The 13,552-nt window shown below is 50.5% G+C and overlaps 1 protein-coding gene across 1 annotated transcript; it reads right to left on the minus strand.

The window, feature by feature from the left end:
- Positions 1 to 200: 200 nt before the first annotated feature.
- On the minus strand, positions 201 to 13,347 carry N7500_000594 (uncharacterized protein; the record flags this gene model as incomplete). Its single annotated transcript, XM_056671740.1, has 3 exons — positions 201 to 647; positions 704 to 13,005; positions 13,065 to 13,347. The coding sequence occupies 3 exons, from the start codon at positions 13,345 to 13,347 to the stop codon at positions 201 to 203; spliced, it is 13,032 nt and encodes a 4,343-aa protein (XP_056537313.1).
- Between the last annotated feature and the right edge of the window lie 205 nt (positions 13,348 to 13,552).

Consider the following 13,552-nt stretch of genomic DNA (forward strand, 5'->3'; position numbering starts at 1 on the left):
ACTATATGTAGGCCGCAACGAGGTGAAAACTACAAATAATTGTACAGGAAAGATCAAACAGTTTCGTTGCTGATCCTCAAATATGAGAAAAATGTACAAAGAAAGGTGCAAAAATTGCATAAAGTACAATTGAACTTAAAACAAGAACCCAACCCTTCTCTAAGAACACCAAGAAAGAATCAAACACAAACAAGTACAGATCAATTATCGACCATCAACTGCTCTCCTTCATCAAGAAGAGTCGTAATCCGCGAAAGATCAGAAATCATCTTACGGCCATGGCCAACGAGCAAGAGCTTCTCGGCATTGGCAGGAAGACCCAGGTAGGTAGGGGGCTCACGCTCCGGCAGGTTATTAACCCAAGCGACGAAGTCGCGCATGCTAGTGGTATCCGGCAGTGTCAAAAGGTTATCGTTTTCGACACCTGAGACGAGCTTGTAGCCGTCTTCGAAGGCGGCGGCTGTGATGAAGCTATTGACCAGGTTCTCGAGGTCCTGGTAGTCGCCCGCGTCGTCAATTTTACCACCGTACATCTCTGCGATAAGAGCGCGGATCATCTCCCACGGAATCTTTTGCGGAGCAACATTGGAACGGCCTTGGGATACTGCATCGACCCAGTGGTCGATGATGAAGGCTGAACATTCGTACTAGGGAGGAACCGTTAGTGTCTTTATAGATAATAAATGGGCTTGGGGGTACTTACGTCACTATCATTGAATTCCCAGAAGCCCTTCCATCCAAGGCTTGGTGCGTAGCGGAGTCTTTCCTGAACGACAGCGTGCAAGAAGCAGAGCAAGAGGTAGACACGGGCCTTTTCGACGGGAGCCTTGCTGGCTCTTACACTCAGTGAAGAGAGCGAGTCCTTCATGTTGGCACGCACACCCGCGGGCTGTTCGTACATCAGCACACGCGAGGCGCGGATCAGATTGACAGGAATCTTCGGGCTGGACTCCATGGACAAGAAGAGGCGGAATTCCTTGTGTGGCTTGAGGGAATCCAGCCTCTTTTCAAGACTCTGCAGCCAAGCAGGCGCCAGGTGGACGTTCTTGACCAGAACCCAGTTGCCGACTGCAGCTGCGTTGCTGATGGCCTTGTCAGCACTTTCGAGACCTTCGTTGGATCCCATAGCGATGTTGGCGCAGGTTGCGTGTGTAGCTTCGACAAGGGCATCAACCTTGTAACTGGCATCGAAGCCAGGGCTTGAGCTCAGCGCGATGGGTCTGGTTGCAGTGACTTGGTCAACTACGTCCTTGAGGTCGGCACCACCCTCGAAGAGCTCGCGGCCAAACACCGCCTCGATGAAACGCTCGGCGCTGGGCACAAATCGGTCCATGCGACAGATCTTGACAAGGAGCAAGGACCGAAGGAGCTGGTCGAGTTGAGACACGCTTTCGTCCCACATAACCGGAACGACGTTCTCTGCAAGTTCCTCATCGAAGAAGCGGTCCCACTGTTCTTGGGTGACATTTGAAAGATGGTCTTTGAAGAGGGACATGTTGGCCAACTTCGTCATCACTTGGTCGCGGGCGTCCACAGCAGTTGAAAAATCCGTACCCTCCACTGTCTCATCCAGGACACGGTCGAGAATGGTCCGGTCCATGGGGAATGGAGTAGCTTGAGCAAGCAGGATAGCGAGGGTAATGCGATCCTTCTGGACGAGACCCAGTGAGGTTCGCTGGTAGGTGTTGATGAACAGGTCCCTGACAATGATCTGGACACGCGCAGAGTAATCTTTCTCCTGGGCAAGGCGCTTGTTCTGGTAGAGAACCGAGTTAAAAATGTCGACAAAGTATTGCAGAGAGAACTGGTAGAAGTGGTTGATGTGGTGAAGCTGTTCCAGAACCGCAAATACGGCGCTGCACGAACGGGCAATGATGCTGTACTTCTGCGTAACGTTATCCACCTCGTGCATGACGCCTTCAGTCTCGTCCATCTTCAGAGAGATATCGGCAGCCTCTTTCTTGAGAGTCTCGAGAGTTTCAATGACATTGTCATCATCGAGAATGTTACCACGGGATTCGTTGAGGGCTTGCAGAAGACGCTTCTCAAGTTGTCGAAGGTGGACCTTGAATTCTCCTTGCATCTTGACGAGATTGTTGCGACGTTCATCGACATCCGGCCGCTCGAATTTGAGGACATCATTCAAAGACTGTGTTTGCAAGCTGCTTTGGGTAACAGTGAAGTTGACGAAGGTGGTACGACTGCAAATATCCGGCGGGAACGAGGCAGATGGATCCCGGGTCGATAGGAAGAGCTTGAAGGATGGCGAGAAATCAATTTCTTGCTTGCCCAATTGAATGAGAACACGACCACCAGTCTTTTGGTATTCCTTGTTGAGGACGTGATTGAGAATAGGGTCCAGGTGCTCGGCATCCTGGATAAGGATGGGATTACCGAACCGCAACGCGCTCTCCAATTGCTTGACAAAGGAATCGTCCAGGAAACTCGTGACGGTGAGCTTGCGGTCTTTGCTTTCCTTCTGTAAGAATTCTGTAATACGGCCAGATGGATCAACAATAAGCGGGTATCTGTTAAATCTCTTAAGGATGATAGCGTTCTCAGTGCAAAGGTCGTCAACGGGAAGAGAATGACTCTGCCAGGTCAGACGCTCATCAGCACTGGACAAGTATTCTGTGATTGGGTTGTGAGGCTTGAAGTCAATGCCAGAGGCACCCAGCTGATGGACCCAGTCCTCAGCCATTGCTTTACGGAATTGCTGATCGTAAAGACCGGCATATGCAAGGAATGCAGCCGCAATGAGGACATCGCCAACCAGGGTACTGATCTGAGTTTCGAATGACTTGCTCCCATCTTCCCAGCGCTCACGCTCAGAGGACAAACTGTCAAGCAAACGAACACTGCGGTCGACCTTGAACTGAACGCGATTCATCTCGGTCTTGATCGCCTGTGTCTCGCTGATGAGGGCCGCGTACTCGGCCTTGTAAGTAGCGATGCTGCTTTCGAGGTCGTTGATGGTATTTTCAATGGCCTGAGCTTCGGCCTTGGTTTGCAGGGCTTGCTCCTCGAGTTGATCCACCTCGTCACGCAAAGGACCAACACGATCGAGGATTGCAGAGTAGTTGACCTGGGCTTCGACCCATTGCACTAGAGGACCACAGGCCTTACTAGCGCGGTTGACTCGCTCATATGTGAAGTCTTCCTTTGAAAGGAACTCATTCTGCATCTTGGTACGGTGCCTGCGCGTCATCTGGCGCTCATTGTCATAGTTGACGATACTGGCAATGAAATCATCCCGACGAATGAGACCTTGGATCGTTTTCCAACTGTCTACGGTGTGACCGAGAAGTGTGCAGACGGCTTCCAGGGCAAGTCGGACGCTGGCCGGAGGATTACCCATGGACCGAACTTCCGTGAGGTGTTGACGTTTGATGTTGCTCACACTCTTCTGGGCTTCCAGGACAGCGGGTTCAGCCCGGGCCAGATCGTGCAGGACAACTTCTTTCCGAGTTGCGACTTCCTTCTCTTGAATCTCCAACGCGGCCTGCACTTCCAATGAAACGTGCTTCCGCTGTTCTGCCTCCTGCTGATCAGCAACCATACGCTGCAGCTTCTCGTTTGCTTCCATATCCTTCTTCTCCAATTGTGTCTTCTTTTGTGCGAGACTAGCTCGAAGGTCGCTCACTTTGTCGACGGTGTCATGAAGCTTTTCGAGACCAATGTTCAGGTGACGCTGTTGTTCCTCGAGATCCTCGCGCTTCTCGTTGAACAGCTTGACGTACTGCGCCACAAAGTCAAGATAATGGCGAGGGGTGAGGAAAGTGACTCGGCCTTGTTGCTTCTGAAGTCGCCCATTGAAGCGATGCAAAGAGTGGTGAATATACACCATGGAATTGACAACAGTGTCTCTGTGCGATGCCGGGAGAGCTAACTCGCGATACGCCACTGGGATGCTATCAGGTGAGATAAAGTTCGGCTTGTCCAGATCGACCGATTGAGTGAGCTCGGAGCCAACCTGGAACAGGGCTTGGTCAGACCAGTCACCCATCCAGTTCAAGACACAACGATTAAACAAGGCGGGACTAGTAGCTGCCTTTGAAGATAGGCCCTCTTCTGGCGGGTTCATGGTAAACACAACGTGCAGGTTCTTCACAATTTGTGAGGTAAACCACTTGTACAGCTCCTCCTGCGAGTCGAGAAGCAAGCCTTGACGTTGGGCGCCCTCTTTACAAGCAGTCATCAATGAGGAGAATTCATCGCCCTCGAAGAGACCAGGGACTTCTGCGTTTGCAAGCAAAGTGTTCATGCGTTCCAGGAATCCAGAGTCTAGGACGTTTGACTCGTCCATAATGAAACAAATCTTTTCGCCCTTGCATCCTGCCCTGCGAAGAACGCTACGGAGATCATCGTCGAAGTCTTCCGAAGAGTACTTTCCGTGCACCTTGATCTGGAAGACCTTCAAACCATTCATCCAAGCGACGAAGCGAGATAGGGTTGTCTTTCCACTTCCGCTCACACCGATAAGAATGAGATGACCTTGAGGCTGGCGGAAGACTCGATCGATACGTAGCGCGTGTTCAAGGACATCGTTGAACAACACAAGTGGAACATCCACCTCCTCCTCACAGAAGGTTCTTAGACGTGCCTTCACAAAGTCACGCAGACTCTCCTGTTCGACAGGGACGTAGTTTTTGGACAGCCAGTTAGAGAACAGGATTGGGCCCTTCAGTGCTTCCTGCTCATCAATTGTAGGGAAATGTTCCAATGCAATGCGGCGAACAGCATCTGCTGTCCAAGCTCTCTCCTCTTCATCCACGAGTCTGTCCTGGAATAGACGCAGGGCTTCGTGCGCCCAAATGCGGACCAGGCCTTCAACAGAAAGTGTTTCCAGTGGCTTGATTGCCTCGTACAGACCACGGACCCATCTGGTGAGCTCACGAGGCGAGTACACGTAGTGGGGCTGGATCTGGGGGGTGAAGCGAGTCTGGGATTCGAGATAGAACTGAACCATAGCCCTAGTGAGGGCTTCAGAGTATCCGCGCAGCAACGGAAGGATTTTAAGCACAGCAGAGTTGAATGTGCCATAAATCTGGTTGAGAGAGATTTCACCAGGATAATCGACCATAATCAGCGGCGCATGACGCAGGAATCTCTCGGCCATCGGCGTACGACCAGCATCCGTAGGAGGGTTACAGGCACCAACAAATTGAATGCGATCAAGAGTAACCCAGGTCTTGTCAGTAGTCCTCCAGAAGCCATTCTGTTCCACAAGTTGTCGCAGGAAGGAGATCGCGCGCTGAGTGCCGTAGCGATCAGGGGCCGGAAGATTGATCTCGTCACAGAAAATGACAAGCCAGCGGCCGATCTGGTTCGGAGACATCACCACACCATTGAGAGTCTTCTTGTACTCACAATACTGCTCAAAGGTCTTGACCAAGAGATCAGGTGTGGTGGCACTCGAGAAGTTGAGACCAACAACCTCCATGTTCGGGAGCTTTCGGAGCGCGGCAAACAATGTCATGGTCTTACCAGATCCAGGAGGACCGCAAAGCAACAAGGGCTTATGCTCGGCAAGCCACGAGTACAGCACATCCTCGTGGCGGACAGTATCGACCGTGGGGATAATCACATCGGTTTGAGTGACGGAATGTGTATTAATGTCAATCGTTGGCACCTGTGAATGCCAGCTGGTCCAGTCAGACTTGGGGAGACTGACATCGTAGTCAATAAGAGATGAATCGCCATCCGGCGGAAGATCTATAGTAGACATTCCAGTGATGTATTTTCCAAATGCCTTGCGGTCACTTAGTGGACAATCACCGGTAAGAGACCAGACCAGTGTCAGAAGAAGCTTCTTGGACATATAAGACTCGATTTGTTCAGGGTCCAAGGGGAAATCTGGATGCTGGGCATTGTATTCGAGAACGTTTCGGCACGCCTTGTTCAGCAAGCTGAAGAGAGTGTTGAGAGCACGGATATCTGTAAACTCCATGATATGATTGTATTTCTTTGCTTCCTCCAAAGCTTTGAGGACCAGATCATCAACCTCAAGGAACTGTTTGAGAATTGTTGCAACTGTGTCTTGGGCATCCTGTGTCCGGATTGCTGCAGTTCCTGCAGGCGCGCTGTCTTCATCCAGGTCCTCGAACGTCTTTGTCCTGAGGCTTTCGACGTAGTTGGAAATCATCATGGTTGGAGTAACAGTGTCGGCATTGAACCACACCATACCGCAGCGACTGACGGTGGCAAGCGTGGCATATTTCAAACTTTCAACTTCGAACATGATGCGAACATTGGAAGGTAGGTTGAGACGCTCTCCATTGGGGAGAGTGAGGAGTTTGTTGTCGTCTAGAACACTGTTCAAGTTCTCAACCCACTCAGGATCAACGTCTCCGTCGAAAACGATCCAGTGACGTTTGCTGTCCTCGCCTCGGAGGTTGTCAACGATCTTTCTTAGAATTCCAGTGAAGAGACCGTCCGTCCATTCACGGGTAGTGCTGTCTAGGTTACCATAGAGAGACTCCTTAGACATGACCTTGGAGTCGATGATGTGGGAGACGCCCTCAACGCCTTCAATGCGCTGCATTGCTTGTAGTAGAATCTTCCAGGCAGCCGATTTACCAGCTCCTGACTTACCAACCATCATGACACCATGGTGGATGCATTGGATTTGGTAGAGTTGCAGCGCCTTGGTAATCCACATCTCACTGTCGACGAGATGTTGCTCTTTGGTAGCAATATCACGGATCGCCTGGGTAAGTTTCTCGAAGTTGGCAGGCACATAATCCACGCCAGGGAAGTCTTGCACCTGAATGTCCAACATGATTTCCACGTCTTGTTGAATAAGCTTAGGGGCGATTGTCTCCCGGAGACTTTGAACAATAATCTGAGGTTCAATAACATCCTCGGGCCCAAGCTCTCCCTCGGCGTTGGCAAGACGGGCGCGCTTAAGACCACCTGAGCTAACAAGCACACTCTTCAATGCACGGAGACCGAAGTCGTAATGAGCCTGCTTGGAGAGTCGTGAAGCGCAGTGGTCGAAGAAGGGAACGGTGTGTTTGGAGAGAGGCTTGGCCTGCTTGAAACCTTGGGAGAAAAGCATCACTTCCGCAATGAGTTCCTTGTCCGGTTTGGACATGGCAACACTGCGGAACAGCTTCTTTAAGTTGTCTGGCAAGTTGGAACGACCAGCATAACCAGGGTTCATGGTAATGAAAATTCCGGTGTTGGAGTTCACAGCGAGTCGTCTTCCAACGAGTTCGATTTGGGCCTTTTCGCCATCTCCACCAGTTTTCAGACCGATCTGGATGTTCTGGATTTGCTGAGAAACGGCTGACAGAATACGCTCTTCCAGACGATTGAACTCGTCAAAGCAACCCCACGCACCAACCTGGCAGATACCGAGGAAAATCCGACCCATTGCTTGGAAATCGAATGTGTCGTCACAACAGAAGACAAGGGTGAAACGACCGAGTTGCAGGCCCAATGCCTTGACCGACTCGGTTTTTCCGGTACCAGCAGGACCATAAGGTGAACCACCCAGTCGCTGGCAAAGAGCTTGGGTAAGGGTGAGGAAACAACGATCTGTGAGAGGCGTGCGAACAAGACGCTCAGGCACACCCAGATACTCAAATCCGTAGGCGAGCTTAGCATTGGCCATGTGGACATACAGGCGCTCCAAGAAATCAACCGAATCGTTGAAGACATAACGCATCTGGAGGAGCCAATGGTAGTGCGTGGGTGTAGTAGCATTGAGACTAATGAGCTTGGAGATGCAGTCGCGTTGGTGGACGAACTCCGTGATCATATGCTCACACTTCTTGCGAGTGATCGCATCAAGTTCACCAAGCACTGTGGCGGCCAACAACTCGAGAATCCGAACTTCGGAACCGTGCAACGAGGGGAGAGTTGCACCTCCTTCCTCCAACGATTGTTGCACTGCGTTGGTCCAAGTAACCTGACTGGCAAGGACCACGATCTGAGCAGGGTAGTTGGAGAGGTAGTCGTTGAAAGCAGTTCGGTCTACATCGCTGCTATGGTAAAGAACGCCGAATTGTTCAATAGCCTCGCCAAGAAGCTCAGCTAAAGTCAACTTCATGTTGGTCTCTAGCGCGGAGAGCCAGTCATTGATTCGAGGAGTCTTGAGAAGGTTGACTTCTTTCTTCAAACGGACTTCTTCGCCCTCCTTTGAGGTGAATGCAACAATATTGTTATCGTCATCCATGACAAGGCCTGACATTCCAGCAAACATCTTCTTGAAATGCTTGGCGACGCGGAAAATGTCATTGCTGTTACCGATAATCTCCAACAAATCCTCGTCTCCAACAAAGTAGAACCGAGGGAATGAGACACGTTCACGCTCCAAGTATTCACCAAGCGCTTTTTGGATTTTATTGAGTAAATCAGCCAGTCTCTCCAGGGACTTTTGTACGTCAACAATCGCGAGAATATCCAACACAAATGGAGACTTGTACACCTTCTTCATGACAGCAAAGAATTCGGAGTTGATATTCTGGAAACGGCCCGATTCCAAGGGAAGAAGATGCTTGATGTCAGCATTGCCTGTGAAGACACCTTCAAGGTAGACCCATTGTCGCTGGACATCGATCCAGACGTCGAAAAGAACATGGACTCGGTTCAGTTTATCCTCCCAGGATGTGGCTTCTTCTTCGAATTCTTTGTAGTACGGAGAATGTCTCATGGCCTGAAGGGAATTGAGATTTTCGCTACACTTGGCGAACAGGTCGTCGAAGCCTTTGATCAGGCGGCATTTGTTCTGGTAGTGCACTAGGTCCAGAGAATAGTTTTGCCAAGTCTCGCGAACAGACTTCAGGAATTCTTCCAATGCCATTTCACCTTGGGCCTGTGCAATGATGGCGCGAATGATGGAATCGCTTGATGCGAGTTGCAAATCCCAAACATCACCAAGAGTCAAAGAGACAAGTGAGAAACGCTTGTCTGGTTTAAGGCTCTTGTAAATTTTGTGCCAGTGTCTTTCCTTGACGGCTTCAGATTTCATGTCCGACAAAAGGGAGTTGACCTTGAGCAGCTGCCGAAGGACATTCTGAATATGTTCGAAGGCTGCATATTGCCTCATGCGACTGGGCATCTCCTTGGTCATTTTGATCAAATTGTCGAGGGATTGTCGGAGCTTCCTGGGTTGCACGCTAGTCCACAGCCCATCGCGAAGGTCATTGAGACTATTCCAAATAGTTGCTAGAGCAGCCCAGACAGACATGAAGTCCTGGACCTCCTCAAGGATCGGGGGAAGTGAGGACTCTGAACTTGGAGGGAGATCGAGAGCTTCCTTGGCCTTGGATACCATCTCAAACTCAGACTGGAGTGACTCGAGACGAGACTGGAAAGAGCTCAAGGTACGAGATGCTTCCTCAGGTGGAATAGTGCCAGAGACCGGCTTCTCGTCATTCCATTGGCTAATAACTTCGGCGATCTTGCCGGCAATGACATGGTCTTCGGCGCTAATCTTTGCACGCAGGCCTTCCGTTTGCTCATTGACAATTTTGCTCTTGCGGCTAAGCAGCTCGTTGAGCGCAGCCCATTCACCATCAACATTCTCAACGTGAAGCCAGTCATACGGGAATTGGTAACGCTGGCGGGCGAGAGTGGTTTGACCTTGACGGAAGAGATCGACCTCGGGCTCCCAGACTCGAGTCTTCCGTTTACACTGCTGAACAATGGTAATAAAAGACACAGCATGGGCCGTTGAAGAAGCCTCCAGGGTTTGGCCTTCCAAGTCCCTGCGGGCAGCAGCAATCTCAGAATGAACCTCTCTCATACGGCCGCCAAGCTTGGCACCGAACTTCACGAGGATCTCATGCTGCCACTGGTCGTATTTGGCATTCACCTTGGTTTGGACTTGCTCGTAGTCAATCCTGATGTTTCCGAAGGCGCGGCTGACTTCGGAAGTGTCAAATGTGGCCCGGCTCTTTCTAATTTCTTGAAGTAGTTGAAGCCATTGAGACAGATCATCTCCCAGGATCTCATAGACCTGCTCGGACCGAAGGTCCCAAAGTGACTGGAACTGCAGCCACTTATCAACATACTCCGAAACGTCCTTCAGTCTGGACTCGACAACATTGTAGACTTGGTTGAGCTCATCGGTGCAAGTTTGCGGGAGGTCGGAGAAGCAGACTTCAGACAAGCGAACATTTTGCACAACAATGGAAATCTGGTAACGAGAGGGTTTGATCTTTTCCAGATTGCAAATCACACCGAGCCAGGAATCAAAGTGGGAGAACCAGCTTGCGCGTGCGAATTGCAACGGTGGGTCCAGGTGGAGGACTTGATTCTTCATCAAAATCTCGTGGAAGAGTTCAGGGAACTGTATCTTATAATTCAAGGCATCCGTTTCGGCCGTTGCAAGCTGATGATGAGAAGTCGAGTTCTCATGGTTGGTGCCTTGGAAGGTCACGATCCACTCGCGCACAGCACGAATAAGTCGCTCACGCAGAATTGCTTCGATGCTTCTATTAAGCTCGGCAACCCAGTATCCAAGGTTCACGTAGTTTTCGAGGTTTAGTTTATCAACAGAAACTTGAATGCTGTCCAGGCGTTGCTTGAAAGCTGATGCGTCGTAAGGGCATGTCTTGAGCTCATGGATGGATTTCTGAATGTTCTCGTTGATGGTGTCAAGCACAGTAGTTTTTGCTTGAAGTGTGGATGCCGAAATGGCAAACTCGCGGACAAATTGGACATGCTTGCTTTCAGAACGACCAGGCAAAGATGACTCAATGGCACCATTTGCCAATGCAGACTGCTTGACATGTAGCTCGTATGAATGGACAAAGGACTCCCACCGGAGAGGGATACCCTTAGCAACCATAGTCTGCACATCGTTCATGTAGCCGTTGAGCAGCATATTGACACCTACCATCGACGCAATTGCTCGATTCGTCTGCAACAGAGTGCGAACGCTCTCCATCAGACTAATGGCGTAGGGGTAAACACGCTTCGCCTCCTTCGAGATATTACTGACGGCATGAGGAACCTGGAAGTTAAGCCAGATGAGATTGCGAACCTCCTTGAAGAGAGCAATGATCTGAGCATCGAAGTTGACCGCCAGCTCCAAAACGTTTCCTGCTGATCGGTTGCGCACAACATTAAACAGCCGTCCAGCGATTGTAAAATGCCGCCGTTGAACGTCCCACAGCCATGATTCAAAGACAGGCCGGGTATCGAGCTTCTTGCGGAACAAGTTGCCTTCATTCTGCAATTTCTGGCCCTCGGCGTGTAGGTGCCAGTTCTCACCCAAGACGTTTTCGACCTTGCGCATGTAGCCATTAAGCTGGTGCTCAATCTGACGGGTCCAGATAATGGCGCCCGACACAGGTGGCAGGTCCCGTAATTGGGCCATGGCATGAGCTTCCGAATTACCGTACTGCTGCTTGAAGCGCTCATGCAAAGCACTGATATCTCGTTTCACATTGTCAATAAGTTGCGTTTGGTATTCGCCAATTGCACCACGGATCTTAGGACGAACGAGGAGGGCGTTGAACTTTGAGAACACACGGAACATCTCATTGGCATTCCTGGCAGTCGCTAGACGGTCCCGTAGACGAGCAATGATAGAATTCTCTACACGGGAAGTACGCTCACTGTAGGCAATCTCAGCCTGCTCCCAAGTAAGAGATCCCTCTGGTGAAACGTCCAGCACATCTACGTTCTTGAGGGCAGCGTAGGCATGCGCAACTTCCTCCACAGCATCAACGTCACCAATCTCTTCCACTATCACAGCACCATCAGCATCAACTCCAGCTCCATTCTCATTAGATGAAGAGCTGTTGGGTCCTAGGACGTTGATAATGGTTTTCTGGAGCTGTTCATGGTTGATCCTGAATGTGTCGACGTACTTCACCCGCTCGCGGGTTTTGTCGTGTCTCGCATTGATTTTGATTGGGATGAACTTTTCGTTACGGCGGCGTGTTGATTCACGCGCAACGTTGGTGAACTCCTTCAAGTTCTCGTCCCAAGTACGCCAGATTGCTTGTGTGGTCTTCATCAAAGAACGGAACTCACGGTAATCCAAATGCAAAATGGTACGTCCAGTGATAAGCTCGTGGATCTTCTTGTCAAGATCACCCGAGATAGCTTCCACAAGTGAAAGAGCCCGCTTAATGGGATAGGGGCAAATCTTCAATTTCTTATTTAGATGAGTGAAGATCAAGTTCAGGGATTCCTGAACCTTTTGCAGAGAAGTTGCAGAGAGGAGCTCATCGAGAGGGAAGTCTCGCATCAGCTGGTTGTACTTCTGGACCAGTTCAGTGGCCTCTTTCAACCCAGTGTCCGCCACGAAACTGAGGGTCGGCTGGTAACGTTTTGCATGGCGAAGAATGTCCATAGTTAACCGAACACCCTCGCTTTGAAGCTGAGCATCGATTCCCTCCAATGCGGCCTCCAGGGATAGCCAGAAGTTGACCTCAGGGGATGCAGACTCACTGTCCGGGTCGCGGGACATCTTAGTGATAGTCTGGATGGACCTGATCCAACCGTTCACGACATTCTGAATGCTGTTCGTGAAAGCGCTGCTCTCCAGTACTGTCGATGGGATCAACTCAACCGATGGCTTGATTCCACGTAGTTCCGCATCCTTCAGAGCAGCTTGTACCACTTCGTGAAGAGGCAGGTTCAGAGCTGGAATCTCCACATTCTGCTGAAGGTGCATCAACCCCAGTTCCAAGTCTGCGAATCTCTTCTTGGTCCCCGGAATACCAGTCTTCGCCTCTGTATCGGTTTTCGATTTCGTGCCGACGGCTGTCTCCTGGCTACGAGTGTAGGATTCGAAATAAGGACTGAGACCATGGTGTATCATCAAATGTAGGATCTGGTACGGCGACATGGAATTTCCCTGCTGAGCGGAGGTATTGCTGAGCGAAGCGGGACCAGGAAGATTCATGACTTGGACCTGCGAGGCTATCGGAAGACTCATGTCAATTGGAGCGGGTCGTTTGATGATGGCCACCGAAGACACGGTTGTAGGAGCGGACGAAATATCGGAAGAGAGGTTGTAGACATATTGCACCGATGTTTCTTCGCCCATATAATTAGCACCATATCATCCAATGCCTCAGCGCTTGGCTCGGACGTACCTTGGTCCTCCGTCTCGCCGTTGGTTTCCTCCACTGTCACAATGTCCTTTTGCACATAGAGTGCGACTTGCGCTTCTAGGGCAAATCGCGTACATCGCTGCAGCGTTTCATTGTATTTTAATTCCGAAAGCAAGCTTCCAGCGCTTTCCAACTCGGATCTCTGGGCTCCCAGTGTCACTTGGAGCACTTCGGTCAAGTACTGAATGACCGCTCCGGAATCAACAAGAGCTGCGGTCTCGGGTGTTGAGGCCCCATTTGGCACACCTGATGAGGCGACCTCCATAATGCCGATATTATTGTGACGAATTCGAAGTGTTCATCGGCGATAAGGAATAATAGGAGCGCGGATCGGGTTGTTTGGAATGTTGAGATCGCGTCGAGGGGAAGCCGGGAAAACAGAGCAAAAGAATAATGACAAAGGCTGAAAAGAAGAAAGAAATCTAATAGATTAAAAATGGAAGGATAATTCCCAGGCCTGTACCGTCCTG

Source organism: Penicillium coprophilum (assembly GCF_028826855.1).
Source record: "Penicillium coprophilum strain IBT 35676 chromosome Unknown utg000001l_segment0_segment0, whole genome shotgun sequence".
NCBI classification, from domain to species: domain Eukaryota; kingdom Fungi; phylum Ascomycota; class Eurotiomycetes; order Eurotiales; family Aspergillaceae; genus Penicillium; species Penicillium coprophilum.